This window comes from Canis aureus, chromosome 19, assembly GCF_053574225.1.
Source record: "Canis aureus isolate CA01 chromosome 19, VMU_Caureus_v.1.0, whole genome shotgun sequence".
Lineage (NCBI taxonomy): Eukaryota > Metazoa > Chordata > Mammalia > Carnivora > Canidae > Canis > Canis aureus.
The window spans coordinates 28,766,370-28,793,168 of NC_135629.1; the positions used below are offsets into that span (position 1 = coordinate 28,766,370).

Sequence of the window (26,799 nt, forward strand, 5' to 3'; positions counted from 1 at the left end):
TTTGATATGTATCAAGTATCCATGCAGAGTTAGTTGGCACTCTTTAAGTACACTTTCTCTGGAAATTAAATTCCTTACAATAAAAAACTCTACTTCACACATCTGTGTATAAAGGGCTAAAAATTTTGAATCCAGAACCCTCCAAATTATCAAGCAAGTTTCTTTTTAACCAAATGAGCACATATAGTAGATAAGAAAATGGTTAAATATTACTTGCTCATTTTAATCACGAGTCAAAAGGAAGGTAGAGGACAAATGTTTTATGCCCATAGTAAAAGAATATATTGTTGAATGTAAATCCCTTCTGATATGAGTCAAAAATATGTACATCTGGTGGTATAAAGGAGCTACACACTTTGGCATATGTATCAGAAGCAGCACACGAATATTTTGTAAATTATCTAACATTTTCTAAATTGACTTTATCCCACACCTGATAATCTGATAAGGAAGTTAAGTAAGTTTCCTTTGCTCTGTCATTTACAGACTTGGTATTAGAGTTTATTGTCTTCCTTGTATTTGCAATAAACTGAATAGTTAGAAACTGGTGAATGCTCTTTTATTTCTAAGATTATGATAAAATCATTGGCATTGGCTTGTAAAGTTTCAGGAGAAAATAACCTTTTTCACGATTTATGTCATCAGCCTCTTGCTAACCCAACTTCTTTTCAAACAAATGGCATAAAAATAATCTGTATAAATTCTAGATGTTGTCACTTACTATTGACAGCTTCCTCAAGATGATAATGGTACAACATTTTAAAGCATCCAAATGTATGAATGGAATTGCAACTCTAGTAAAAAAACACTCTAGTTTTTGGAATGGTATGGGTATCTTTTAGATGGACACTAATGGGGCAAAAGTGTAAGACATTCTGTGGGATGAGTGGGCTAATCTGAATTCCTGATAGTAGACTCTAAATGTTGTACAGATGTGGTAATCAGAAAGCCAAAAGCTTTCTTGTTTTCTTCTAGAACTGGTTTTTACAGTACTTATAGGAGGCCCAGGGTTCTAAGGAGATACTAGAGGTGCTGTAGCAGGAGGAGAGTGGGTAGAGGATGTGTGTGGCAGGGAGAAGGTGAAGGAAGACAAGTTCTGTGCTTCCAGCCTCTTTCCTCACCTGCTTCAACTTTCTCAGGGACTCCTGTCTGTTTTATATACAGAGCTTCTAAGCAAGGTAGTGTTTGGAAGACAAGTTTCTGCTACTGAAAAAATAATGGTTGATATCTTTGTTTCAGAACCCAAGTAAAAATATTCCAAATAAGTGGGTCACTGTACTCATAGATGGCAATAAATATTTTTATCCAATTTCTTTGCCTTTTATTGGCTGACAATATGTCTTGGGAAGAAAATTAAGCCCAATACTGGAAACTGTTTGCTTGAAGTGTCTTTTCAAATTGTACACATAACCAATGATGGCATGAAATTAAATATCACCCTGCTCTCCACCAACAAAAACAAAACAAAACAAAACAAAACAAAACAAAATGCAAAACAAAAAAACAGGCACTGTTTTCTTGTCTAACCAGGTCTCTTGATTATTCTCTTCCAGTATGAGAGACAGAGAGACCTGTTTAGTGACCTGTTACTCTTCAGATCTTAATGGACAGACTTTCAAGTCATCTGTTGCTACCACATCTTTTGGTAGGAAATCATTGTAGAAGCAATGCACACCTTACAATTTCATGAATAATGTTATTAAGCATTCTACCCCTGGTACCCAGCCATTGACATTTCTTAACTCCTCTGCTAGATCCCAGCCATTGGTAGTTCTTATCTCCTATCCTCGATCCCACATATTGATCAGTGAATGTGCATTGGCTTGGCCATTCTCCATTAAAGCTAAGGAGTTCATCCAGAACTTCAGAAGTGGCAAGCACCCTTCACCAATCCCTCTAGCTTCATTTCTAGTCATGAAGGTAGCTTTTTTTTTTAAACCAAATTACCAGGTTATGCTTACTATTTCTGACCTTTGCACTCTATTTTTATTTTAGAGAGTATCTACTTGAGCAGAGGCATTTGCAACTTTTATTAATTCTACTCCTAAAAATCATTCAGTATATTGGTATAAATGCCACTTCCCATGATTCTTTGTCTACGAGCTGAGGTACTTTTGTTTTAGACTAGGGAAAGTTCACTAAATCAATATAATAAGGATGTGTTCCATGATATACAGATCCTCTGAGATGCTTAGTGAGGAAAGGTGTCTGCGGTCAAACATATTTGGGAAACATTGTGTTTCTCTTGGTGATTCAAAATGTGCATTAGAAAGGCAGAGTGCTAAGAAGTATTTCTTAAACTTATTTGACTATATAATTTTTAAATTATTCCCCACATCTCCTCTCCCTCCTCCTTTTCTACATTAAACATTAAATATCTAGGACTCCATGGGAGAGATTTTGGCAAACACTGTACTTTCCTATTTAAGAAAAGTTTTCAATTTCTACTTTTCTCTGTAATTCCAGAGCCAGCACCATGTCTGGCACAAGGTGATTACTCAATAAATGTTAAACTGAAGTGAATAAAAGAGTAGATTAATGAGATGCCAAACATTATGCTGGAAGTTGTTTTAAAAAATAATACCAGCTAGGGACGTCTGGGTAGCTCGCTAGGTTAAGCATTAGACTCTTGATTTTGGTTCAGGTGGTGATCTCAGGGCCACGAAATGGAGCCCAACACTGGGCTCCATGTTGGATGTGGAACCTGCTTAAGATTATCTCTCTCCCTTTCTCCCTCCCGCTCCTTTAAAATAAGAAAGAAAAAAATGCCTCTCTGTGAGCATGAGCAGCTATTCCCTACCTGAATGGGTAGGCAAATGCTATGTCAATGCTGAGGTTACTTTCCGTCTTGTTGACACAGTCCACACTCAGCCGCAGGCCTCCAGAATAGCCACCGCATGTTGCAAATGCAAAGATTGCAAAAAGCTGTAGAAAAAAGAAACAAGAAAGAAGGTAGTCATTAGAATCATGCTAATCTAATGAAATATATCAATAGGAGTTTAGCATCTGAATTGAGAGAGGTTATGGTTCTTCTGAAATGTGACATCATATTGGGTTCAGGCTGGGAGATGAAAGCCAGGAGGATGATACGGACTGTTGAGGTGGTATCTGAAAAAAAAGCCTGGTAATCTGGGATAACTCTGAGGAAAACTGAACACAAAGACAAAATATCTATGTTTGATTGTGTAAAGAGCTGTCATACCTCAGAAGGTGGATATGACCTCATATCGAAAGATCTGGAAAGTTACACAACACACTAAGGGATTAATGATGGATGCCTCCAGGTGGGAAGAATTTGAGGTGTCTCCTTGCGTTTTTCTTTTGGTTTATCTGTTTTTTCTGCAATAAACATGTTTTATCTTTTTGGAGTAATATAGTTTTTTTTTTTCTTAAAAAGGCATAGAATTTAAGAGCTAAAGGGCTGAAAGAGAATATATGAGTATCTAAAAGGCAGTACTTCAAAGCATGAGATTTCAGTATATGTCAGCCTCAAAGCCTCCCTGGTTGTTACATCTCTATATCAGTTGCTCTTTGTCAATTATTATAAGATTCAACTAGTTACAAGTTAATTCATAATCTATTCCAGTATAGAACATGGATCTGCGGAAATTGGGTACTGAAAATTAGGAATGGGAAATCAGGGAAGTCTTAAAAAAGGAAGATACATCTGGGAGACCAAGGATGGCCTAAGATGGGAAGCAAATGCTAAACTGTCTGCTAAACTTAGTCAGTTTGGCGAAATTCAAAGTATTTCCTGCTCATTTCCAAAGAAAGTCAATATAGTGCACTTTAACATTAACCCATGCTGTAATAATCCTCTTTATTTTATTTTCATTTTGGAATTCAGCTTCTTGAGGTAGTTTGGGGTCCCATTAGTAACACTAACTCACTTTGCACAGCAAAGCAGAATTATTGTATAAGGGTTAAATGTATGGGTTCCAGAATGTGACCTTAGGAAGTTTCCTTAATTTTTCCCATGTCTTGGTTTCCTTATGAGTAAAACAGCACTCATAATAATTCCTCTGGATTATTTTGTTATTCATAACACAAAGCAGACAGTTGCTGTGGACAAGAAAGCTGCGGGAACTGGCAATGTCATCAAGTCTATTGGTGAAATGAGTGTTATCCATAACACCCGCCACCTCAGTCTTCCTTGGTAGTGCAAAAGTCTCAGAGCTGTTGGTCTCAATTGGCCATCTGACTTCAATAGGAAAAACAGACTGATTAATGACAAAAATAAGTATTTTAAAAATGGAAACAACTTAACCAAAAGATATAGTAGATGTAGTAACTGTGTTTATGTGTGTAAAGCATTTGAACTGATCCTGGCAGAGGGTAAGTACTCAATAAATGTTATTACTCTAAAGAGATGTGGATGGCTCCTTCGTAAGATATTCCAGGCCATAAAATAGGAAATTCAGACTTACTGTTTAGCTAAATTGACATGACCATCAGCCCCAGTGAACCAGCATCCAAACACTCCAGAAAAACCGATCTGTTTTGCTTCACTTTTCTTCCTAGTTTGCTTCATTGATAGCATTTGAGGAGGCGTTCAGAAGCTACTCCAATCCACTCCACAATCTGGGGCTGATGCACATGGAACACCAAGGCTGAAGGGAACCTGATTTTTATCCCGGTGGCGTGCATCTGCTCACTTCTCACGACCAAATGCTCTCTTTCTGTCAGCTCTTAGTATTGGTAGGAATAGGAGGAAATGAGTTTAATTGTTCAACGCTTAAATCTAAGTTGCATTCTATAATACTGGATGTTTTGGCCTTTGTGTCATGTCAAAATACTGCCTTCAGTAAGATTTCTTCCAGAAGGAAGAGTGGAGTAAGGGAGCCCAGAACTCTGTGGTATGGCTATGGAGACAGGCTGTATCCTGTCCATGCTTTCTCATCTGTAAGACAGGAATGTCCTCTGTATCTTCTTGAATCACTGAGAGGATTAAGTGAGATGGAATACATATTTATGGGCAGCCCCTCTCAATTCATGCAGAGATTTATGTTGTAGTTGCACATGTGCACTTCTATGGGCAAGAATCATAAGCGTGTAATTAGCACTTGTACATGTCAAGGTTAGGAGAACTGTCCATTCTTGCCATTATTAAGTGTCTACTATGGGCCAGGTATTGGGCCCAGCACTTAACATATGTGATGTTATTTTCTCTTAACAGTGATGATGTGTGTGTGTGTGTGTGTGTGAAGCTTAGCATTCCCATATTAAAGATGTAGAAGAATAGTAGAAAGGCTCTAAGCAGTTGCATTTTAAAAAATTCCTTAAAACATTAAAATGTAGCTAGTTGGAGTTGAAGGGACATAACGATAAATCCTGCTAATTTCAGTGCTTAATAGCTATAAGGGAAACTAACTCTTAGCTTTTCATCTTACATTAAAGTGCTTTATATACAGTAAGGATTATTAATACTACCATGTAATGAACTTAAGATGGAATGATAATTATTATGTCTTTAACTATTCAAAACGTTAGATGCATAGAAGGAAGGTGTCAAACTATTAAAACCACACACACTGCTACTTTTTCTTTTAACCTCTACTGAGCTCTGAAAATATAAGACATTGTACTTAAGTTAAAAATGATACCTATGGGCTTTCTGGTTAACTTTCTCCCTTCCTCAGTCCTTACTGATTAAAGAGAAATCATACTGTGTGACCGATAACAAATTCACATGGGTTTGGTGAGGATTAAACAGATAATGTCTGTACAACACTGGGAGAGTCAGATCCTGCTGAGTGAATAACATATCACAGGCATGGCTGATTCCATATTTGGGAGAGTGAAATCAACTCCTTCAGACTCTATCAGCCGGGAGCCTAGCTCTGTAATTAGAATACATCAAGACAAAGTAGGAAAAGGGGACCAGAAGCTCTTCGGGGGGTCAAAACTGAAGAGGAACGTAGAGTAGGAGGAAACTTGGAAAATGCTCTCACGGATTCCCCTCCCAGAAGTCTGCCCACCCACTCTCCCTAGGTGGTTGGGCAGAGTGACTGTGGAGCCAAGCAAAACCCGAGTTTGAGTCCAATTCCTAGCTGTCAAGCACTGAGCAAGTTATTTAACTTCTCCAAACCTAAGTTCCTATATCTCCTAAATCAGGACTAATTCACTGGTTCATTCAGCAGATGTTTAATGTTTTGCACTTACTTGGTGCCAGCTGGGAAGGAACAGAAAGATAAAAGAGTAAACACAAAGACAAAGAAGGTCCCTGCTCACTATGGAGCTCAATGCTGGATGGGGGAGACAGAGTCAGAAAGAACATACACACGAAACAATTACAAATTGTTATGTGTTTTGGGGAGGAAGCTCTTCTACACAGGAAGTTACACCTGAGGAAAGTCACATGTAAGCTTAGACCTTGAGGATGAAGGAAAGGAAGCCATGGGGAGTAGAGGGAAGTGCTCTGGGCAGAGGGAACAGCTCAAGTGAAACCCCAAGGGAGGAAAAGTTTGCCAGTGGAAGGTCAGTGTGGCAATTAGATAATGAAAGAGTCTGAGAATAATAGTATTTACCTCATATGATTTTGTGTGCTTTAGCTTGGAGAACATATGTAAAGCATCAGGCTCACAGCCCTCAACAAACATTAAAGTGTCTCCTCCTTCTCCTTCTTCCTTTGCTACCATCACTAGTACTACTATACTATTGAAAAAACGGAGAAGTCCAGAAGAAAATTCACTTGCTCCCACTGAGTTAGAGCAGAGTTGGCACTAGAATCCTGGGATCTGGATTCCCTGAGTCAGCATTCTTCTAATTAGCTCTACAATAGCAGGAAAACAATTTCTAGCCAGCTAGGTGGGAGTTAGATATCAAACATTCCAGTCTTCTTTGACCAAAAAAAATGCACCATCGTGCTTTAGTGGCCTGTGGTTCTCCATGCTTCTCCTGAGTGTCTTAGAGGCACATACAGGCAGCTCACTAGCCAAGCAGAATAGATGCTTTGTGCTCTTTGTCCTCCCTCCCTCCTTCCTTCCTTCCTTCCTTCCTTCCTTCCTTCCTTCCTTCCTTCCTTCTTTCCTTCCTCCCTTCCTTCTTATCACCCTTGATGAGGTGGAGGATTTTAGAAGGGAGGTTCTTGGAAGGCACTGTGAAAAGACAGAAATTTCCATAGCTTGACAATCATTTCTCTGAGAGGCTGTTAAAATTAGCAAGAGGAAGAAGGTTGGTGCATCTTGTAGATGCTTGGCTCTGCAAGGCCAATGTTGGGAGGGAACTGTGTTATATGGCCAAGAAAGAATGAGAACTCGAGGTAGTTCTATAAGTCTGAAGAGAGAAAAGAGCCTGAAGGAACTGGGTATGTGGGGGTATTTGGAAGAGATGAGAGAGGGACTAGAGAGAAAGACCTCCATCTGAGGCTGACTCAGCAAGTACTATAAGCAACTGTCTGAGAGATGTGAAGATATGGAGTCTGTGTGTGCATATGTATGCTTGTGTCATTTTTTCCAAACCCTGGGCTCTGCCCATATATCCTCAGCTAGCATTGCACTCTTTCTGGTAATGCAATCTATTTACTCACCTTTGTAGATACTGGGGTCATAACGCTGGGGCAAAAGTCCATTTAACCCAACCAAGTGAAATTATAAAACCTCTGTGTGGCTATCTTTCCTCAAGTTTCCAGTTTTCAAACAGAGCAGACACCTACCTCATCCTCTAGGACATTTTAAGATAATCAATATCATAACCACTGGTCCCATCATTCACTTCCCTTGAATTCAAGAGACTGAAAATAATCTCCTGTGATGAACTCTCATTTCACTACTGTCTTGGATGATCTACAGTTCTGTTCCTAACAACAAAAAATTATTCTCTAAATGGACAAAATTAACCAGCAGAGATTTCCTTTGCATGCAGACTGTTTAGAAATACATTCAGGTAAAAGAGACAGAAGCATTGTCTTGCATTTTCTGGCTTAATAAGCATCTATAAACCAAAATCAGCAATAGCAGAAACACTTTTGCACACTTAATGATACCAAAGGTTTTTCCCTGGAAAGAGGGCAAGCAGCTCCCTCCTCAGAACTAAGTGAACCACACAAGGAATATCAATGAAAGATGCTATTAATCCTTCTGGTTAATTTGCAAGGCATAGTTGAAAGCAATAGGTTAGAGGAGGACAAGAAATCAGAAGAAATCAGGGTGATTAATAGCTCTCACAGAAACCTGTGGTCTTCAGGAAAGTTAGGGAGGGGACATTTTCCGTGGCCTGATATACAACCTCGGGATACCTTTGAAGAAATAAGTGAGAGTAAGGAGACTAGAATAAAAGGGATTGGAAAATTGAAACCAAGTACCAATACTCATGTTGCCACTGAGCTGTGTGTGCTGACAATCAGATCTCCACAGGATAAAGCATGGATTTCTAGCATTTGATTTGTCAATTTCCATGGTGTGAATATTCCCACTATGGCCAATCCCAAGCTATCCTCCCAATACCTGTAAACTTGATTGGAAGGAGAGCTGTACCATCAGCTGTGCTCTAGCACAGCACTGCTCCCAAGGGACCTTCCTTGATTCTCCCTAGGAGCAAGGGTGTTATTTCATTGACTTACTCTTCTTATTTCTTATTTTCTGTTATTCATATTACTCACCTTGTGCTTACTGCGTTGACTTACTCCTCTTTCATCAGGTACAACTATTCATTCTTTCATTTATTTATCCACCCAATCACTTATTTTTTAAAAGATTTTATTTATTTATTCATGAGAGAGAGAGAGAGAGAGAGAGAGAGGCACAGACACAGGCAGAGGGAGAAGCAGGCTCCATGCAGGGAGCCCGATGTGGGACTCGATCCCGGGTCTTCAGGATCACACCTTGGGCTGAAGGCGGCGCTAAACTGCTGAGCCACCTGAGCTGCCCCCCAATCACTTATTCACTTAGTTATTGTAGCAGAAGCTGTTGATGCCCTGCCTATATCCCAGTAGCTGGCCCTAGAGGCCACCTGCAGCTTCAGGAAGCTAGTCAGGTATATCTACACACCAAAGGCTTCCCCCTCCAAAACTGAGAGCCTCTCTGCTGAGGGCTTTCTCAGGCAGCGGGAATGTGCTCAGCCTGTGACTGGAGCATGGTGGAAGTCCTCTGGAGTGACTTCTCTGCTGGCTTTCAACCAATTTGGGATGGAAATTAGTGGACAAAACCCCAGTGTTCTTGCCACTCTGAGGTGCATTTAGTACAGTTTTTCAGAGACTTCCTTTTGAGATTGAGCCCCTGTTGCCTACAGCAACACCTCTCTGCTCATTAATACCTGTAGTGGGTGTTCCTCCTTTCCCTGTCTCAACTCCTTACTCATCATTGTGCCTCTTCATATCACCCCTCAAGTAAACTTCCTGAGTCAAAGTTCTTGTCTCAGGATCTATTTTGGGGGAATACAACTGAGTTATTAAATCCTGACCAAGGGCCTAATACTATTCAGGCACTGAACTGTGCCCAAGGATTACATTAATAAAACGAATTGTACCTCTTGACACACCTTGTCTCTTGCCTCTCAGCTTCCAGTTTTTCACACTCTCATCTCCCCAGCCCTCTCTAAATAAGCTGAGTTCCTTTGTAATAGGAGGTGTTCTTTGACATTATCCAGAGTAGGCTTCCTGACCTCAGCCCACCCCAGTTCTGGCCCCATTACTCTCTGCCTTTGTTTGTTTGTTTTTACATGAACAGATGTTTCAAAATCATATTTTTGGCATTATTTATTCACTGGTTCATATTTTGTTTGACTATTTCACTGAGGAAAGGTAAGATACTTGTCTATTGCTGGATCCCTACCACCTTGTACAATACTTGGCATGAAGTAGGTACTCCCTAAATATCTGTTGACTAAATAAGAAAATATGTTTCCCTGTTCCACCTCTAGGGAACTTGCTGTCTATTTGAGAATACAGACAAGTTAATGAAAAGGCACCATGACATTGTTTTATTGTGTAACTGAGCATGTTACAGGAAAATATGGTACATATTTTATGGTACATATGGTATATAGTTAGAGAGGAGTGGAAGAGAAATGAGGTATAGCTTTCTGGAGAAGTAGATAACTAAGGAGAAATCAGGAAACTATGCCAGATTTATCCAGGTAAGAGGGAGAAGACGAGTATTCTAGGCAAAGAGCAGCAACAAGTCAAAGGATCTCAAGTGAGCAAATGGGGCACATTTGGGCTGTGCATTTGGCACAGCTGCAAGGTGGGAAGAAGGGAGTGACTGTTCAAGATGAAGGGGGGGATGTTTTAAGTAAATTCTAACAGGGATCCAAAAACTATGGTCCCTGGGTGATATCCAGCCACATCTATTCATGTATGTATATATATATAGCTGCTTTTACTCTACAATGACAGAACTGAATACTGACAATAAAGATCCTGGTCCACAAAACCAAACATATTTACTATTTGACTCTTGTAGAAATAGTCTGTCAATGGGAAGAAACACCAGTTTTGTGAGGGGACTGGATTTCAGCAGTAGGGGGAGGGCATGACAAGTCTGCATTTCAGACAAGCCAGGTGGTTGCCATGCAGAGTGTGGACTGAGAGAGGGAGGGACAGGATGCTGGAAGACCAGCAAGTGTCTTATTTCTCTAAGATCTATAAACTCTGCGCCAACAGTCTCATTTATATCTCTTGCTGTTCCAAAACATCATTTGTGGCTCATAAATTTTACCAAGTGAATGAATATGAATGAATGGGCAAGAGAAGATTAGAGGATGAAGTTCATAGAAAAGCATATTTTGGCACACAAAACAATAATATATATTATGCTGATAACAATAACAATAAAACAATGATAGTTGACTCTTTGTGCCAATCTCTTCATTAAGTACATTCTTTACATTAGCTTATTTAATCTTCTTAACAACCTTTGAAGTAGAAACACAATCCCTTATTTTATAGATGATAAAACTGAAGTAAAACAGCACACCGAGGTCACACAGGTTTTTGATATGTGATGTAGTCATGGTTTGAACTCAGATCTGCCTTTCTCTAAAGTTTATCTTCCTTCTCAACTTTCCCAGGGCTGTGAAAGGGACCTCTCTTGGCTAGCACATGCTACAGAAGGACTAATATGGAGATGTCAATTATGAGCGTAGTAAGGTACTCTCCATCACATCAATGCTCAGAAAGCCAAATGACTGAAGAAAGCATTCATAGGACAAAGCCCTGATCATCCAAATGGATACCAGTGGTAGCTCATGTATTTTGTCTCAGCAACACAAACCTTCATGCCACAGTATCACAGGTCACCAGGGGAAGAGAGTTAGAGTCTAGCATGACAAAAACACTTAGAAAGCTTATTGTGAGTAGGTCATGTCAATTATACCTCAGAAGTCCCTCCTGTCAGCCACAGCAGGGCTGGTGGCTTGCTCACTTTCATACATCTCTATCACTCGACAGTTTATAGGTTAAAGGGACCCAATTCTCCCCCCCCACTTCCCTCTGAAGAACCCCTCTTGTCCATTCTCCTTTTATGATTTGTCTTGGACTGATGAGCCATTTGTCCCAAGAACCCTCGAAGAGCATTTTTGTGAACACAATTGTTTACAGGAGCTGATTATCTCAATAGTAGCCCTGGAAGTGAAGAATACATACTGTCAAGTTAGTTTCTGGTGCAGAATGGGTTTTTGATGAACTGTGGCTTCCCTCATACCCCACTGGCTACCCAGGAGGCCCCCAGCAGATTGATGAACACCTTTAAAACTTAATGTTCCATTTCTACTCATCTTTGTCTAATACTTTCTTTTAGTGTGTCTTCTCTTGCTGATAATTGGATTTTTCCAGGGAAATTGACCAGGCACTTTCTTTACTATCAGTTTATGGTTACTGCAATATTCTGACCCAGAAAACTTCTGTGAATAACCCTGTAAAACATCAGATGGGACCTTCATGTGAAGAATAAAACTGCCAGTTGTCCCTGGAAGACAATATAATTGTATCTTATAGGGAGGCTCTGAAAGCTACTGTCAAAAAAGCCTTCCTGTGTAGAACTGTATGTTTTCTCTTGTTACATAACTATCTGTGTTTTTAACCAGCACCAGTATCTCCTACACTGCATTCCATTTCATGCTACCTATCAAACATTGGCTATTGTGCCTTTCTATCCATTCTGTGATTTGTATGAAATCCTCCCAGGAAAAAGCAGCCTCACGGAATTGGTACTTCACACCGTCACCTGAGAAATTCTGAGCAGGTGCTACAGAAACAGAGCTCCAAATTACTTACAAAGCAAAAGAAGTTTCTGTTTTCATTGTCTTAAATGTGCAGCCTAAAGACTGGATCAATTAGTAAAGTATTTGGTCACTGGTAGCAGAAAGCTTGACTTATAGTGGCTTAAACAAATAAAGGTTTACTTTTCATACATATTGAGAAGTCCAGAATTGATGATATCTGTACAAACATATCTTTGGTTCTTTTTTTTTAAGATTTTATTTATTTATTCATGATAGACATAGAGAGAGGGAGAGAGATTGAGAGAGAGAGAGAGAGAGAGAGGCAGAGACACAGGCAGAGGGAGAAGCAGGCTTCATGCCAGGAGCCTGATGCGGGACTCGATCCCAAGACTCCAGGATCACGCCCTGGACCAAAGGCAGGCGCCGAACCACTGAGCCACCCAGGGATCGCTAATATCTTTGGTTCTTATGATCTTGGCCTCATAGTCACAGAATGGCTGCTGTATCCATGGACATGTTAGCTGCATGAGAGACTGGAACGTGAATATTCAACTTTCCTGGGTTCCAGAGGGAAGATAAGCAAGGGGACAAAAGCTAAGAATGGTTGCTGAGTCAGTCAGTTTTCACTGTCTGCCAAAGAACTTAGGGAGACAGGGGCAGAAGTAAAACAAGTAACCAAAGCATTTTATAAAGGCAAGACAGCATAGGAAAGCCCGTTCGGTAAGTGGTCATTTCCCTTGTCCTAGACAGTGCCTAGAAAGTCCTGTACCTCATATAATAGGCATATATAATAGGTTTAAGTTAACACTTGCCCATAAATTGAAATGTGAATTTCTAATTGAATTTTATTTTCCAGCATAAAGCCTGACAAATCATTGAAGTAAAATGCATGCCTGAAAGAGTAAAAATAAATTGGAAACCATCTTCATGCTTATAAAAATATAGACTAATCAAATAAATTCTGAGATACTCAGTCAATGGAATATTATGCAATAGTTAAAAATAATGAATAGTAGTATAGAAACTTCATCTTTTGTAAAGGAAAAAAGCAAATTGACAAGTATAATATACATGCATATATCAAATAGACTTGTAAAAGTCTAGAGAGGTAGCATCGAAGTATCATCAGTTGTTACCACTGAGGACTGGACTTTGAAGGCAGAAATTCAGTTTTTCATTATTTTTGTATTGTTTTCTTTTTTGAAAAAATATTTATTTATTTTAGAGAGACAGAGTAAGCACACAAGCGGAGAGTGGGGGGCAGAGTAGGAGGGGGAGGGAGAGAATCCCAAGCAGACTCCTCATGAGCATGAGCTAGACATGGGGCTTGATCCCATGACCCTAAGATCATGACCTGAGCTGAAATCAAAAGTCGGACGTTTAACTGACTGAGCTACCTAGGTGGCCCTCATTATTTTTGTATTGTTTCAATTTCTGCCAATAAGCGTGTATAACTTTTGTAACTAAAAAAAAGATTTATTAAAATTGCAAATTTAGACAACCTCTGAGTAACCTGAGCAAAGCAATTTCAGCCTGTCATTAGATGGTAGTGCTGTTTTTAACTTTCATTTGGATGAAAAAATATAAAAAAAACCAAACCACACTCTCTTCCAGAATAATCTTCAATAATACCTTCATATTATTTACATTGGCAGAGGATGTAAATGGAATAACAGTTTTGACCTGCTTAGTTACTAAAATATTTTGACAAAGTCACTCTTTAGATCAAGGTAAAAATATTTCAAAATATGCCACAGGAACATAGGGCTCAAGTATACTGTCCATCATCAATTGAGTTAAAAAGTGCAATGTATCTTTCATCAGATTCAGTGATGGCAATTATTTTTAAAGGAATCAACTCTAATTCTCTCATATCTGTCATAATGGAATAATAAGAAAAAATAAAAATTCAGCAGAGCTTTTCACCCAGAACTGACACCATTTCCCTGACACCTGATTAGAGTCTGGTGAATTAATTTCTTGCTTATTGTAGTGTTTTTGAACTTGACATTTTTATGTGATATAGACTTCCTGAATTTTCTTACCTATCATAACCATCTCTACAGCACTGAAGAGAATCGTTGATGATAGATATATTAACTGCATACTTCTGCTTGACAGGCAAATTAAAGCAAGATAAGCCCAGGGAACATAGCTACCATTCTGTAGTTCAATAATATGTACTGAATATGTTGGCATGAACTATTCTTTGCCAGAAGCCATGCTTTCATGATAATGTAGAATGACTAGATTTTTTTTCTTTTTTTTAATTTTTTTTTTTTTTTTTATTTATGATAGTCACAGAGAGAGAGAGAGAGAGAGGCAGAGACACAGGCAGAGGGAGAAGCAGGCTCCATGCACCGGGAGCCCGACGTGGGATTCGATCCCGGGTCTCCAGGATCGCGCCCTGGGCCAAAGGCAGGCGCTAAACCACTGCGCCACCCAGGGATCCCTAGATTTTTTTTCTTAAACTGAAGATAAGTCACAACCCTTAAACCCCATTTTTTAAAAAAGAGTATACCTTAGATACCATGTCCAGAAAATAAAAGTCAAGTTGGGATTCTGTCCTAGTTGAATTCAATTTATTTGACATTCTCTTCTTTAAAATTTAAACATTTTGTGACCTAGAGTTGTATTTATATCCCTAAAGCAAATTAGAATAACAGATTATTTTGGAGAAAAAAACTGATCCATACCAATTGTCTACATTCAACTAATTCTTTTTACTAGACAGTATGGCTCATAAAAAAAAAAAAAGTTTCTCTCATTCTTTCTCCTTTTCTTAAAAAAAATTGTTGTGTTGTAAATTCAGCTTCACCTTGATAAAAGTACAGAATCCCATGAAAAGAATAATTGTTGTTGATTTTTTTGCTTATATTTTTATATTTTTTGTGCTTTGTGCCTATATTAAATATCAAATACAATTTATGAGAATAAACAGGTATCATATTTGAGCTCATGATTTCAAGATTTGAAGACCTTCCCATGTTCTACTTCCTTTGACTTCACTAGCAAGTTGCATCTCTATACTGTTCATACTTTAAGACATTCATACACTTGTTTTGATCATTCTGATTTTTTGACCATTTGATTTCTGGGTCAAAACTTCTGAACCTCTCAAACATGAAGCATAGTCATCAAATTACCTCTGTCATAACAGACAATTTGCCACTATGTATTATTTTGATTACATAATGGGAGAAAAGCAAACATAAAACAGGAAGCTAAAAGGTAGCATATCGTTCATATTGCAAAAAAAGCAAAATAGTAGCGTCAAAGTCTATTGGAGCAGTTTGAAGTAGATTCTAAAGTAATATTTTCTTATCATAATTCAAATCATAATAAGAACACAACTGTTGCTTCTATTTAGTGAGACTCTATTTGTGTCCAGCAGTATTTTGGGTGCTTTAGAGATATTGTTGTTCTGAAACCTCATCACTGGGTGAATAGGTACCATCATTATCCCCCTTTCAGAGCTGGGTAAACCATGGCTTAGAAGGGTTAAGGGATTTGTCTAAGGCCACTCAGATGGGGAATGATAGTTTGAATCCATGAGTTCATAACTACACTAAAAGAAACAAAATTAAAAATCTAATTGGTCACTGTTAGAGGATATTAGTGAACAAATCCATTACTTTAAAAACTAGTAACTAAAAGGGAAGAATCAATCATTCATCTTACATTTTTTTAAGAATGTTACTTATAAGTGACTACACAGTAGAAGAGAGGAAATTTCCCTTTATAAAATTGTTCCCTAATAATGAAAAAGGATGATAGAATTAGAATATCACCATTTTCCAACTTGTTATGGACTGAATGTTGAAGTTCATATGTCGAAGCCCTAATCTCCAGTGTGGCTGCATTTGAAGATGTCAACTCTAAGGAAGGTTGAGTCCCTGACCTCATAGGATTATTATCCATATAAGAGGAAACATCAAACCTCCCTGGTTCTCTGTGTCTTCTTCCCCCACTACATATTCACCAGAGAAAGGCTATGTGAGCAGTCAATAGGAAGATAAACTCCTATAAGCCAAAATAACAGGCCTCAGAATGAAATTTGCCTTGCCAGCAACTTGACTTTGGACTTGTCAGCCTCCAGAACTGTCAGAAATAAATATGTTATTTAAGCCACCCAGTCTCTGGTACTTTGTTATGGTAGTCTGAGTTAAGACACAACCTTTAGTGAATTAATAAATCTAAGCACAGATGACTGATAACAGATAAAGAGACATAATCAGATATTACATGCCTTAGTCTAATAGAAGAAGACTTCACCAACTGTGAAGTATTCTTGGCAAAAAGAAATCAATCAGTCAATCAATCAAACTCTGAATTTCAGTGAGCCTCTATGCCCAATTTACAAAACAATATAGAAGAGACAGGAACATGTAAAATGACACCATAGGGACTAAATCAGTAAAATCCAGACCCTGAGAAACTCTCCAAGGGAAAATACATTGTTTATTCAGGAACAACAAAAAACGTGCAGTGTGAGAGAAACATTGGAGGGGGGAGATTGAGAGAGAGGAACTTATAGATTAAAAAGGGTTCAGAGAGGGTAGCCCCGGTGGCGCAGCAGTTTAGCGCTGCCTGCAGCCCGGGGTGTGATCCTGGAGACCCGGGATCGAGTCCCACCTGGGTTTCCCTGCATGGAGCCTGCTTCTCCCTCTGCCTGTGTCTCTGCCTCTACATCAACCCAATGATGGATTTTAAAAAAATCCAGATTTCAGGAAACTATAAAAAAACATGAAATCAAACGAGACATTTGGGAACTTATAGATATTTGATGATGTTAAATTATTGCTAATTTTTAAAAAGTGAGATATGGAATTTAGTGTTTTTGTATTCAATACTTTTGAGAGATACACACCAATTTATAAGAAAAATGACAGGATGCCTGGGAAGGAGGTGTAATAATAGGAGCATAAAAAGGAACAACACTGGCTATGAGTTGATTATTGTTGGAGCTAAGTAATGAGTAAACAGAGACTCATTAAATTATTCTGTGTTTTTATGTGTTTGAATAATGTAAAAATTTACATTATTCAAAGTTTTTAACAACTGAGATTTTTAAAAAAGACTTTTACTCATTCATGAGAGACACACAGAGAGAGACAGAGACATAGGCAGAGGAGAAGCAGGCTCTCTGTGGAAAGCCTGATGTGGGATTCTATCCTAGGACCCTGGATCATGACCGGAGCTGAAGGCAGACACTCAACCACTGAGCCACTCAGGTGCCTCAACAACTGAGATATTATAAATGAACCTAGATATGAATGCATATGTTTAGACAAAATTCAGTAGTTTTTTAATTTAATATATATGTAAACAGTTTTCACGTTTTATTTTTAAAAGATATTCAAAATTAATCTTAATCAAAATTCCTGAGAGGACTGCTTTTTAAGGCAAGGAAGTCACACTCTGTTCTATTATGATACTGCAGGACTTAGAAGAAAATATATTCTATTTTTTAACAAAATTTTCTTTCTTAATAATCTTTTATTGATTGTCCTAAGAACCCATTTAGTTCTGCCTCATTATGAAAGAGTAGCTTTTTCTCATTATACTTTAATGAGATGAAAGATTACCATAGCCTAAAGGACTATACATGCCATGTTAAGGACATCATTTCCTAGACAATAAGACAAAAATCCCCACCATCATTCAATAATGTCTTTCTATTGATTAAGTTCAAGAGGTAATAAAATATATCAAATTACTTAATATTTAATATATTGGTTTTAGTTTCTGAGTACTAATGTTAAGTGGAGTTCATATAGACCAAACTGATAAGCGGAGACATAAATATTATCCCATCCACTTCAACACTGCAAAAGAGATTGCAACTAAAAGACAGAGTGAGTGACCTTTCCAAAAAATTTACTTTCTGGCTCCAGATTATACTTATAGCACTTTTCTTTTTTTTAAAGATTTTTATTTATTTATTTGACAGAGACAGAGGGAGCCAGAGAGAAAGACAGAGAGAGAGGATGCTCCAGAGAGCCAGAGAGCACAAATGGGGGAATAGCAGAGGGAGGGGGAGAAGCAGAGTGTCTGCTGAGCTGGAAGCCCAATGCAGGGCTCCATGTGGGGCTCCAGTCCAGGACCCTGGCATCCTGACCTAAGCAGAAGGCAGAGGCTTAATCCGCTGAGCCACCTAGGTGCCCCACTTACAGCACTTTCTAACACATTGAGTAAGGTTAAAATACTATCAGAGAGTCACCTTATTTGTTCAGGGGAATTAGTCACTCAAAAAATAGTGACATAATTTTAAAAGATGGGATTTGCGTGTGGGCTGGAGAACCTTGTAAATTCTTTAATGAATGTAAATAAAGACCAACATGACAAAACTGTCATCGGGGTAAACGTGATGCTTAGCTCATAGCAAGATTTTAATATTAATTTGTTGAGTAAATGAAAATACATCCCAGGGATATATTTTGAGGTTCTCTCTCGAAACAGAGCAGAACCCATAACTTTATTTCCAAGTATTTGGGTGGAAGGGAGGTCCACCAAAAGTGATTTAAATAAGAGTCTAAAAGGAGGTACGTAGAACTGGAAGTTAGAAGAAAAGGTATCCACATAAAATTTGAATTCATGTAAGGGAAAAAGGCAGACACAATAGACAAAAGTAGATAACTAAGAGTTACAATACTTGAATAGCAACATTCCAAGGAGTGAGATCTTCTTGGAAGTTGGAATAAGATGAACGTGTTTTGGGGGATATTTGATAGTGGTCATCTAGGAAAGTCTAGGATGACATGGGGAATATCTGTGGGCTGCTGTTTTACCTCACTTTATCCTTCGGGAAGTTGCTGAAGGCTATGAACTTCCTTTTTAGAAAAATTCTCATCACCACATAAATTTCTTTTTCTTTTTTTTAATTTTTTTTTTTTTAAATTTATGATAGGCACACAGTGAGAGAGAGAGAGGCAGAGACACAGGCAGAGGGAGAAGCAGGCTCCATGCACCGGGAGCCCAACGTGGGTCTCCAGGATCGTGCCCTGGGCCAAAGGCAGGCGCCAAACCACTGCGCCATCCAGGGATCCCCACCACATAAATGAAGCCAGTGATTTCATCTTGTTCCCTCAAATATGAAAGAAAGCAACAAAATCCTTCTGGGAAATCTGCTGTCAAAAAGAAGACCCCAATGACTGCAGTGGCATTGAGTCAATTTCCAGTGGAATAAACTGGTCTCTGAGGAATGGGGTTAATGGCTACCATGGTGGTTGAACTTATGTCTGCAGAGCAGAGGAGCCCAACAGGAATGGTGAGCCTGACCTGCCCTCATTTCTCTGATGGCCCTGGTTGCTGTACACCAGCACATTTCCTCTTATAGGAAACCAAAGGCATGCCCAAGAGGCTGATTCAAGACCATCAAAAACTAAGTGTTTTGGTTTCCTTAGCAGAGATTGGTTGGAAATGCAAATTTAAATGGATGCACAATGAAGTATGCAAAGGATAATTTTCCAGTCTAATGTTTTCATCTCTTCCCAATCGTAATAGATGTGAGAGGATGTCACCATTTGAGAGAGATAAGTCTCAGCTCATTTTATATCAATGCACAATTTAGGAAAGCCATCTTTTATGACCTGTGTTACCAACAACTCTAGAAAGCAGGTTCCCTATGGTCTGGTAATAAAATGTAATGCAGTGACCTAAATTAAAGGTTAATGAGTATAAATCCATACCACTGGATTCGAGGTTTTATTTGATATATGGTTCTGCCTGGAACAATCTATTATCTAATGCAACTTTATCAGAGGTATGTAGACTTTCTCCTTAAAGTTAAAAAAATGAATATCATCTTCTAAATGTAAATATTTACTAACTACCTACTGTATACCAGGTGTGTCGATGTTGGAGATAGATAAATAGATGGATATATATACTGATGCCACCCTCTTGGGGCTAAAACTATGGTGAGAACAGTAAGTAGTAAATGAATAAACAAATACAAAATTGTGACAAAGGAGATGAAGGTACGAGCCAGTACAATGATAGAGAATAACAGTGGGGCCTTCTTAGATAAGGTGGACAGAGATGGCTTCTTTAAGGAGGCAATACTCAGGCCCAAAAAGACTGAAAAGAAGCTAGTGCTGGGAACAAAGAAAAGACTGACAAGAAGCTAGTGCTGGGAACAGAGATGGATAAAAAGACACTCCCAGGCAGAAGATTCTGAGAAGGGCAATAGCTGGGCAGGTTTGAAGAAATGAAAGGAAGCTCTTGTGGCTGCAGTGAGCAAGGAGAGGAATGGAATAAGTTGGAACTTGAAGCAGGACCAGGCAAGCCCTCATAAGGAGTCAAGATTTACATGAAATCTGTTTATTTATTTATTTATTTATGAGTTACATTATAGTAATTATTAATAATAAAATACTTATGATCAAAAGAGCAACTAATACTGAGGAAGCATTTACTACATGTCAGACCTGAGTAGAAGTGCTTTACATGCATTATCTGAAATGATCACCCCAACAGACCTGCAAGATAGGTACTACCTTAGTTCTACATGTATGCAATTGAGAGTCGTAACATGGTAACTTCTCTGAAATCATACAATAAGTAAATGGCAAAGCCAGGAGTTGAACCCTGGACTTTATGAGATTAATTCTTAGCCAAATCTAGAGACATCCTCCTTCTTCTGAATCGCATCCATACCTAGAAGCATTTGAAGACAAGCAGAACCTGTCTTTGGATTAGAACTTGGACCTGAGGTCCTTTTGATCTCATACAGACTTACTACTGTATTTGGCAGATGTTGAAATGGAATCCAAAATCCTAGTAGAACCAGTGGTCTGTGGGGAAAGGATTAGAAGCTGTGTTTTGACACAAGTCCAGAAAAAGGCCAGAACGAAGATATAAAAAGTGACAGACTTGCTCAAGTGAAAGGAGGAAGCTGCTACATTTGTTTGGCTTTTATTGGCTGATATGTTTCTGTTCCTTGGAAAGAACTGATAGACAAATGCCAGAGGAAAGTGGGAAGAGCTGGGTAATGTAAAGCTTGCTTCAGAGGAAGCAGATCTCCTTAATGGTTATGATTATTATGTTGTTCTCATTTCTAATGCTGCAAGTTCAGTGAAGCACTGTAAATGAAACAATAAATTCAGTATGACATTAGGATACTGGACTTAATGGGCATGTAAAGACTGTGTTCCTTTTAGGGGACTCTTAGAACCCATAGGAACAGCCTCATTTGAGATATGCTCAGACTCAGGCTGTGGTACCTCCTTCTGTTCCATCATCAGAGCCAAAGCCCTGAGAGTAATCCTGTATTCTTCTTTCTCTCATTTCATTCACTCAGTCACCCAGCTTTGCTGGTTCTGTATTCTGTACAATAGTCATAGCTCTGTCCCCTTCTCTCTTCACCTGCTACTGTCTTTGCCCAGGTCACTACCATTGATTGCTTGCCTAGAGTTACAGTCAACTATCCATCAGCCGTATCTGCCTCCAGCTTTGTCGCAGGACATCCAGGCTCTACTCTGCTGGAAGAGTGATTTTTCCAGAATGCAAGTTTGACTATGTTAGTTTCACTTTCCCAGTTACCACCATTCAGTGATTCTCCACTGCCTACCAGATAAAGTAACTTCCTTAGCATGGCATTCAGGACCTTATGCCTTTAGATCCTTGCCTTTCCAGCTTCATCTCTCAATGTCTTCAGTGTACAAGGAATTACTTAAAAATGCACCCTCCATCAAAAAATATCTTGGCCATTCCTGTTTATAAGCTCTCATTGATGCTTCTGTAATTTCCTAGACAGTCTTTCTCATCTTTGTCTTTTAGGCTCAATTCAAGTGTTCTTTCTTTGTGAAGCCATTCTTATATTACTTCTTCATAATTCTGTGGTAGACAGAATAATGACTCCCCCCCCCAAAAAAATTCCCATGTACTAATCTCCTGCCATATAATAACCTTTCTTGGTAAAAGGAATTTTACAGATGCAATTAAATTAAGACTCTGAGATGAGATTATCCTGGATTATGTGAGCAGGTCCAATGCATTCACAAAGGTCCTTATAAGAAGGAGGCAGATAGGTCAGAAGGAGAGGTGGTGACAAAAACAGAGGAGGTAGAGGAGAGACTGATTTAAAGATGTCTGAACCAGGTTACTGGTTTTGAAGATGGAAGAAGGAGCCACAAGTCAAGGAATGCAAGCAGCCTCTGGAAATTGGAAAAATAATTCACACACTTTCCTCTCAATCAAAATATACACTGTTGAGGGCAGGAACCATGTCTCATGCACATTTATGTGTATAGCTATAAATAGCTATTCATTCATTCATTCGTTTGCTCATTCACTCACTCAAATATATATTACTTAGTGTACAATATGCACTAGACACTGCTGCTCAGTAAATGCACTGAAGAATATAAATAGAGGCTTTCTGTCTTACAATTTGAGCTTATAATTTGATGGAAGAGATGGAAATTAATTAAATAATCTCCAAAATAATTTGAGTTTACTGAAAGATATGTAAAAGTGGATGATATACTGGTCAGAGTAGGCAGAGGGAATGGAATATGTGAAGGTTCTGAACTAGATGAAGCCATTCAATGAGGGGCGTTCTGGAAAGACATGATCTGGAGAGGCAGACAGGGGCTAGATGCTTCAAGGTCTTCTGGGTCTTGACAAGGATACTGACATTTAACCTAGCAACAACAGGAATTTAATGGAACATTTTAAGCAGGGGAGCTGGATAAACAGACTTGAATTTACAAGAGTGCTCTCATTACTACATAGAGAAGGGCTTGGAGGAAATGTGTGAGAAGAAGAGTGAAGAACAGTAAGACCCTTTTATGGGAAGTTGCAATAGTCCAAGGAAAAGAGAGCAGTAAGAGTAAAGACGGAGAGAAGTAAACAGATTGAGGGATACTTTGGAGGCAATGTTGTCAGGATTTAGAGCTGAGTTGGATGTTACTGGGTGAAGGAGGTGTCAAGGATGACTTTGTTGAATGAGAATGCAGTATTTTCCTATAGCTTGGTAGTATAAATCATTTTGTCAGAATTAAGATGCTATAGAGTCCATGTAAAGAACACTGAATCAGTTCAGACCAGTTTAGGAACCCACAATTCCATTCAGGCCCCTTAAGCATTAAGCTGTGTGAACCTGATAAATCACATAGACTTTCTGCTTCCTCAAATAACAGAAAATTGATCATCACAACGGAGGGTAATCAAATGAAATTAGAGACTTAATTCAATATAAGAAGTTTTTGTTGAATATCTATTTTTGCCTATATCATGTCTTATGAAATCTGGAAAATCCAAAAGGAAGATGTGATGTGTTTCTTTACTTTTGCTGATAACAACTTCGCTGGAGAAGGCAATACTAGTGAAGATGAATATTAGGATTATGCAGGATAAAACATAATTGCTAAGCTAATTTTATAGTGCTGGCTAAATACAAAAATGAGAAATCATTGTGACTATTGCCTTTTGGCACTGTATAGGAAGGAGAACTTGGTCATAGTCCTATATGTGGTTTAGAGTTTAAAAGGCAAAATAAATAAATAAATAAAAATTTCAAAAATGGAGAAAAACATACTGTGAATAAAGAAACAGAAAGAATTAAGGAGTGTTCAGAGTCAGTGAAGTGTTTTATTTCACTGCAATGTGAAAATCCAAACTGGTGAATAGTGGAAGTAAATCTTGACAGGTAAATCTGGGGCCAAATCAGAAAATGAGGTGTGGCAGAGAAGCTTGATACTGATCTAGTAAGATGTTGGCAAGCCATGGAAGTTTCTGAAGAGGAGAGAGAAGACATAGGTAGACAGTAGTTAGGAGAGAGTGTGCCGGATATTTTCGATGGAATAATAAGGAGATCGAGAAATCTGAGTGGTAGGGAGGACAGACTGACAGATACTTCAGAATGATTCTCACAGAATTTGCTGATTTTGCCTATAAAGAAAGTGGAGAAAGGAGAGTGTGAAAGGAATACAAGATTTTCAGTGAAGACCCTGGGAAAATGACAGTTTTACTGTCAGAAATGGGTTAGGAAAAAAGGGAGACAATAGGTAGGCCTGTTTTGAAGAGGCCAAGCTCAGATGAGATTGTGATAACCAAATGAGCATATTCTGCAAGTGAGATAAGAAAACTGGATTCAGGATTTAAGGGACACAGTCATAAAATGATAGCTGAGTATTGGATAGATGGCAAAAATGGCTATAATCCTTTGTATCTACTCCCATACTCCCATTAAGAGGTGGGGTCTCTTTCCCCAAACCTTGAATCTGTGATGACCTTGTGACTTGATCTGAGTAACAGAATGTAATGATAAATGACTTCCTGTGAGATCAAGCCTAAGTCTTAAAAAGGTTTGCAGCTTTCATGCTCACTCTTTAGGAACCTCAAGATTGCCATGAGAACAAGATAGTCTCTGGGGCATGTGAGTGGCTCAGTGGTTGAGCATCTGCCTTTGGCTCAGATCATGATCCCAGATCCTGGGATTGAGTCCTGAAATCAGGCTCCCCATAGGAAGCCTGCTTCTTCCTCTGCCTATGTCTCTGCCTCTCTCTGTGTCTCTCATGAATAAATTTTAAAAAATCTAAACAAACAGACAAAAAACCAAAAAAACCAAGAGAGTCTTCTAAATGATGAGATAGATATGTTGGCCAGTCATACATATTTTCCCAATTGGGAGATAGCTAACCCCTAAAAAGACAGCCACCTTAAAAACCAGAAAATGATCATAAATGCATCATGACTAAGCCCAGTGAAGACCAGCAGACATACTACCCAGCTGAGCTCAGACCAAATTGTTGAACCATAAAATCTTGAGCTATACAAATAGTGTGGTTTCAAACCATTAAATTTTGGGGTATTTTGTTCTGCAACAAAAGCTGACACATAAACTCAGAGAGAGAGAAAGAGAGATGGAGACAAGCAGAGGGCAGAGCTAAGTAAATCACATAAATTCAAGGAAGAAATAGCCTAACTAGATTTTACAAGATTTTATTAAAGCAACAATTCAATTACTTCATCATGAATCAAAAGCAAACAAAGTTTTAGTGCTCCAAATACCCTGATTTTCACACAAAAGATGCATGCATAATTAGGATTAGGAGACAAGGTGAGAAGAAAATTAATTGAGGGTCTTGAAAGAAGAGAATGATTCATAAGAAGTGGGTTGACATTTCTACCATTTAGAGTGAACAAAGGCAAGAGGAACAAGTTAATATCAAATTTATCATGTCAGATGTTATCAGTAATATCCAAGGTATCAGTCAGGAGTAAGCTAATTATATAAGCTTCCATTTGCCAGGCAAGATCCCAGTCAGGCTGTGGAGATTTCCCCTTTCCTGAACAAATGCTTTCTAAATATTCAATGCGTCCCGGATATGGTTTGAGCTCTGTGGGCCTGTGTAGTTTTTCAGGGGACCTTTTCCCACCTTCTTCGGTAATACAAATTAGAATTTGCTCCACTGAGACTTCTGACCCTTTATAAAGTTACAGGAGTTTAATGACTCTCTGATTCTCCAGGTCCTTTTTACTTCTTCCTGTTTTCTAGATGATAAAGTCAGTCTGTTAGACGTTGAAGCACTTGAAGCTCACTTCAATCTTATTTTGACCTAATTTGTTTTAGCAGATGCAAGAAATATCACCAAAGAGCTCATTAGAATGTACCTTCTGTGCTTTTGGTGTTATGCTCATGTAAGTTCTTGGCTGTCCTTAAGTCCCAAGGGGGAATACGGTGACCTGTTAAGAACTTAAGGAAGAAAAATGAAATAATAACAAAGGATAATTCTAAGTGGAAATATCAGTTTAATAGAATGGAGTTACTGGAATTAAAAGCATAACTGATTGAAACTGAAAACTATCCTTGGAAAGTCAGCACTGAGGCATTCACCAGGAAGCTAATTCTTTACCTTGGGAGAAGGAAAACAAGAGGGCTCTGAGCATGCATCACAGCCTCAGATAAATCCTGGACACAAGACTCTGAGGCATGTTAAAGAAGGTATTCTTACCTGGGAGAGTGATGACCCCACATTGGGGAGAAACATGCAAAGAAAGGCCAGGTTTATAGGCAGTCCTACCTTAACACCCAGCTGGGGTGTTCCTGTGAAACAGCCCAAGAGACCACATTGTGAAGGCTGTTCTAGAATCTAGGGGCAGACTTTTGATCTTGGGTTTGTGAGTTAGAGCCCCATGTTGGGTGTAGAGATTCCTAGAATCTATGGGTGAACATGGCTCTGTTGGAGCCCAGTTGTGTTCTCACTGTGCTGAAAGAGTTAATGAGATCCAACTCTGATATGTTTACTCTTTTAACCTATTGTCTCTAACATTTTCATTATTAGATTGTAGTATTGTTTGTGGACTAGTGGTATAATGAGAAGGAGAGATGTTATATCTTTAAGATGTTATATCTGTTATACATTTGTATACTTAGGTGATAGAATTCACTAAGATTAATTTCAATTTTGAGCCAGTAAGAATAAAATTGTTCCTATATTGAAAACAGAGAGTGTTAAAAAAAGATATTATGAGGAGAAAGCTTTAAAAGCCCACTGTAAACCTTAAGTAAAATTGGTTTGGAAAATTCCATAATAGCCTAACAGGTTTACGTGTGTTTTTTAACGTATGTACAACTGTTTTGAAGCTGATGTTCTGTGGCTCATAAATTCTATTTGCTAGTATATTATT

The 26,799-nt window shown here is 38.6% G+C and overlaps 1 protein-coding gene across 2 annotated transcripts in view; it reads right to left on the reverse strand.

Moving 5' to 3' along the window:
- Nucleotides 1-26,799, reverse strand: part of SYNPR (synaptoporin) — a 291,170-nt gene that overhangs the window by 104,985 nt on the left and 159,386 nt on the right. For both annotated transcript variants that reach the window (XM_077858229.1, XM_077858230.1), the window contains one exon: nt 2,801-2,925. In XM_077858229.1, coding sequence (XP_077714355.1) covers nt 2,801-2,925 — 125 coding nt within the window. The remainder of the gene's footprint in view (nt 1-2,800; nt 2,926-26,799) is intronic.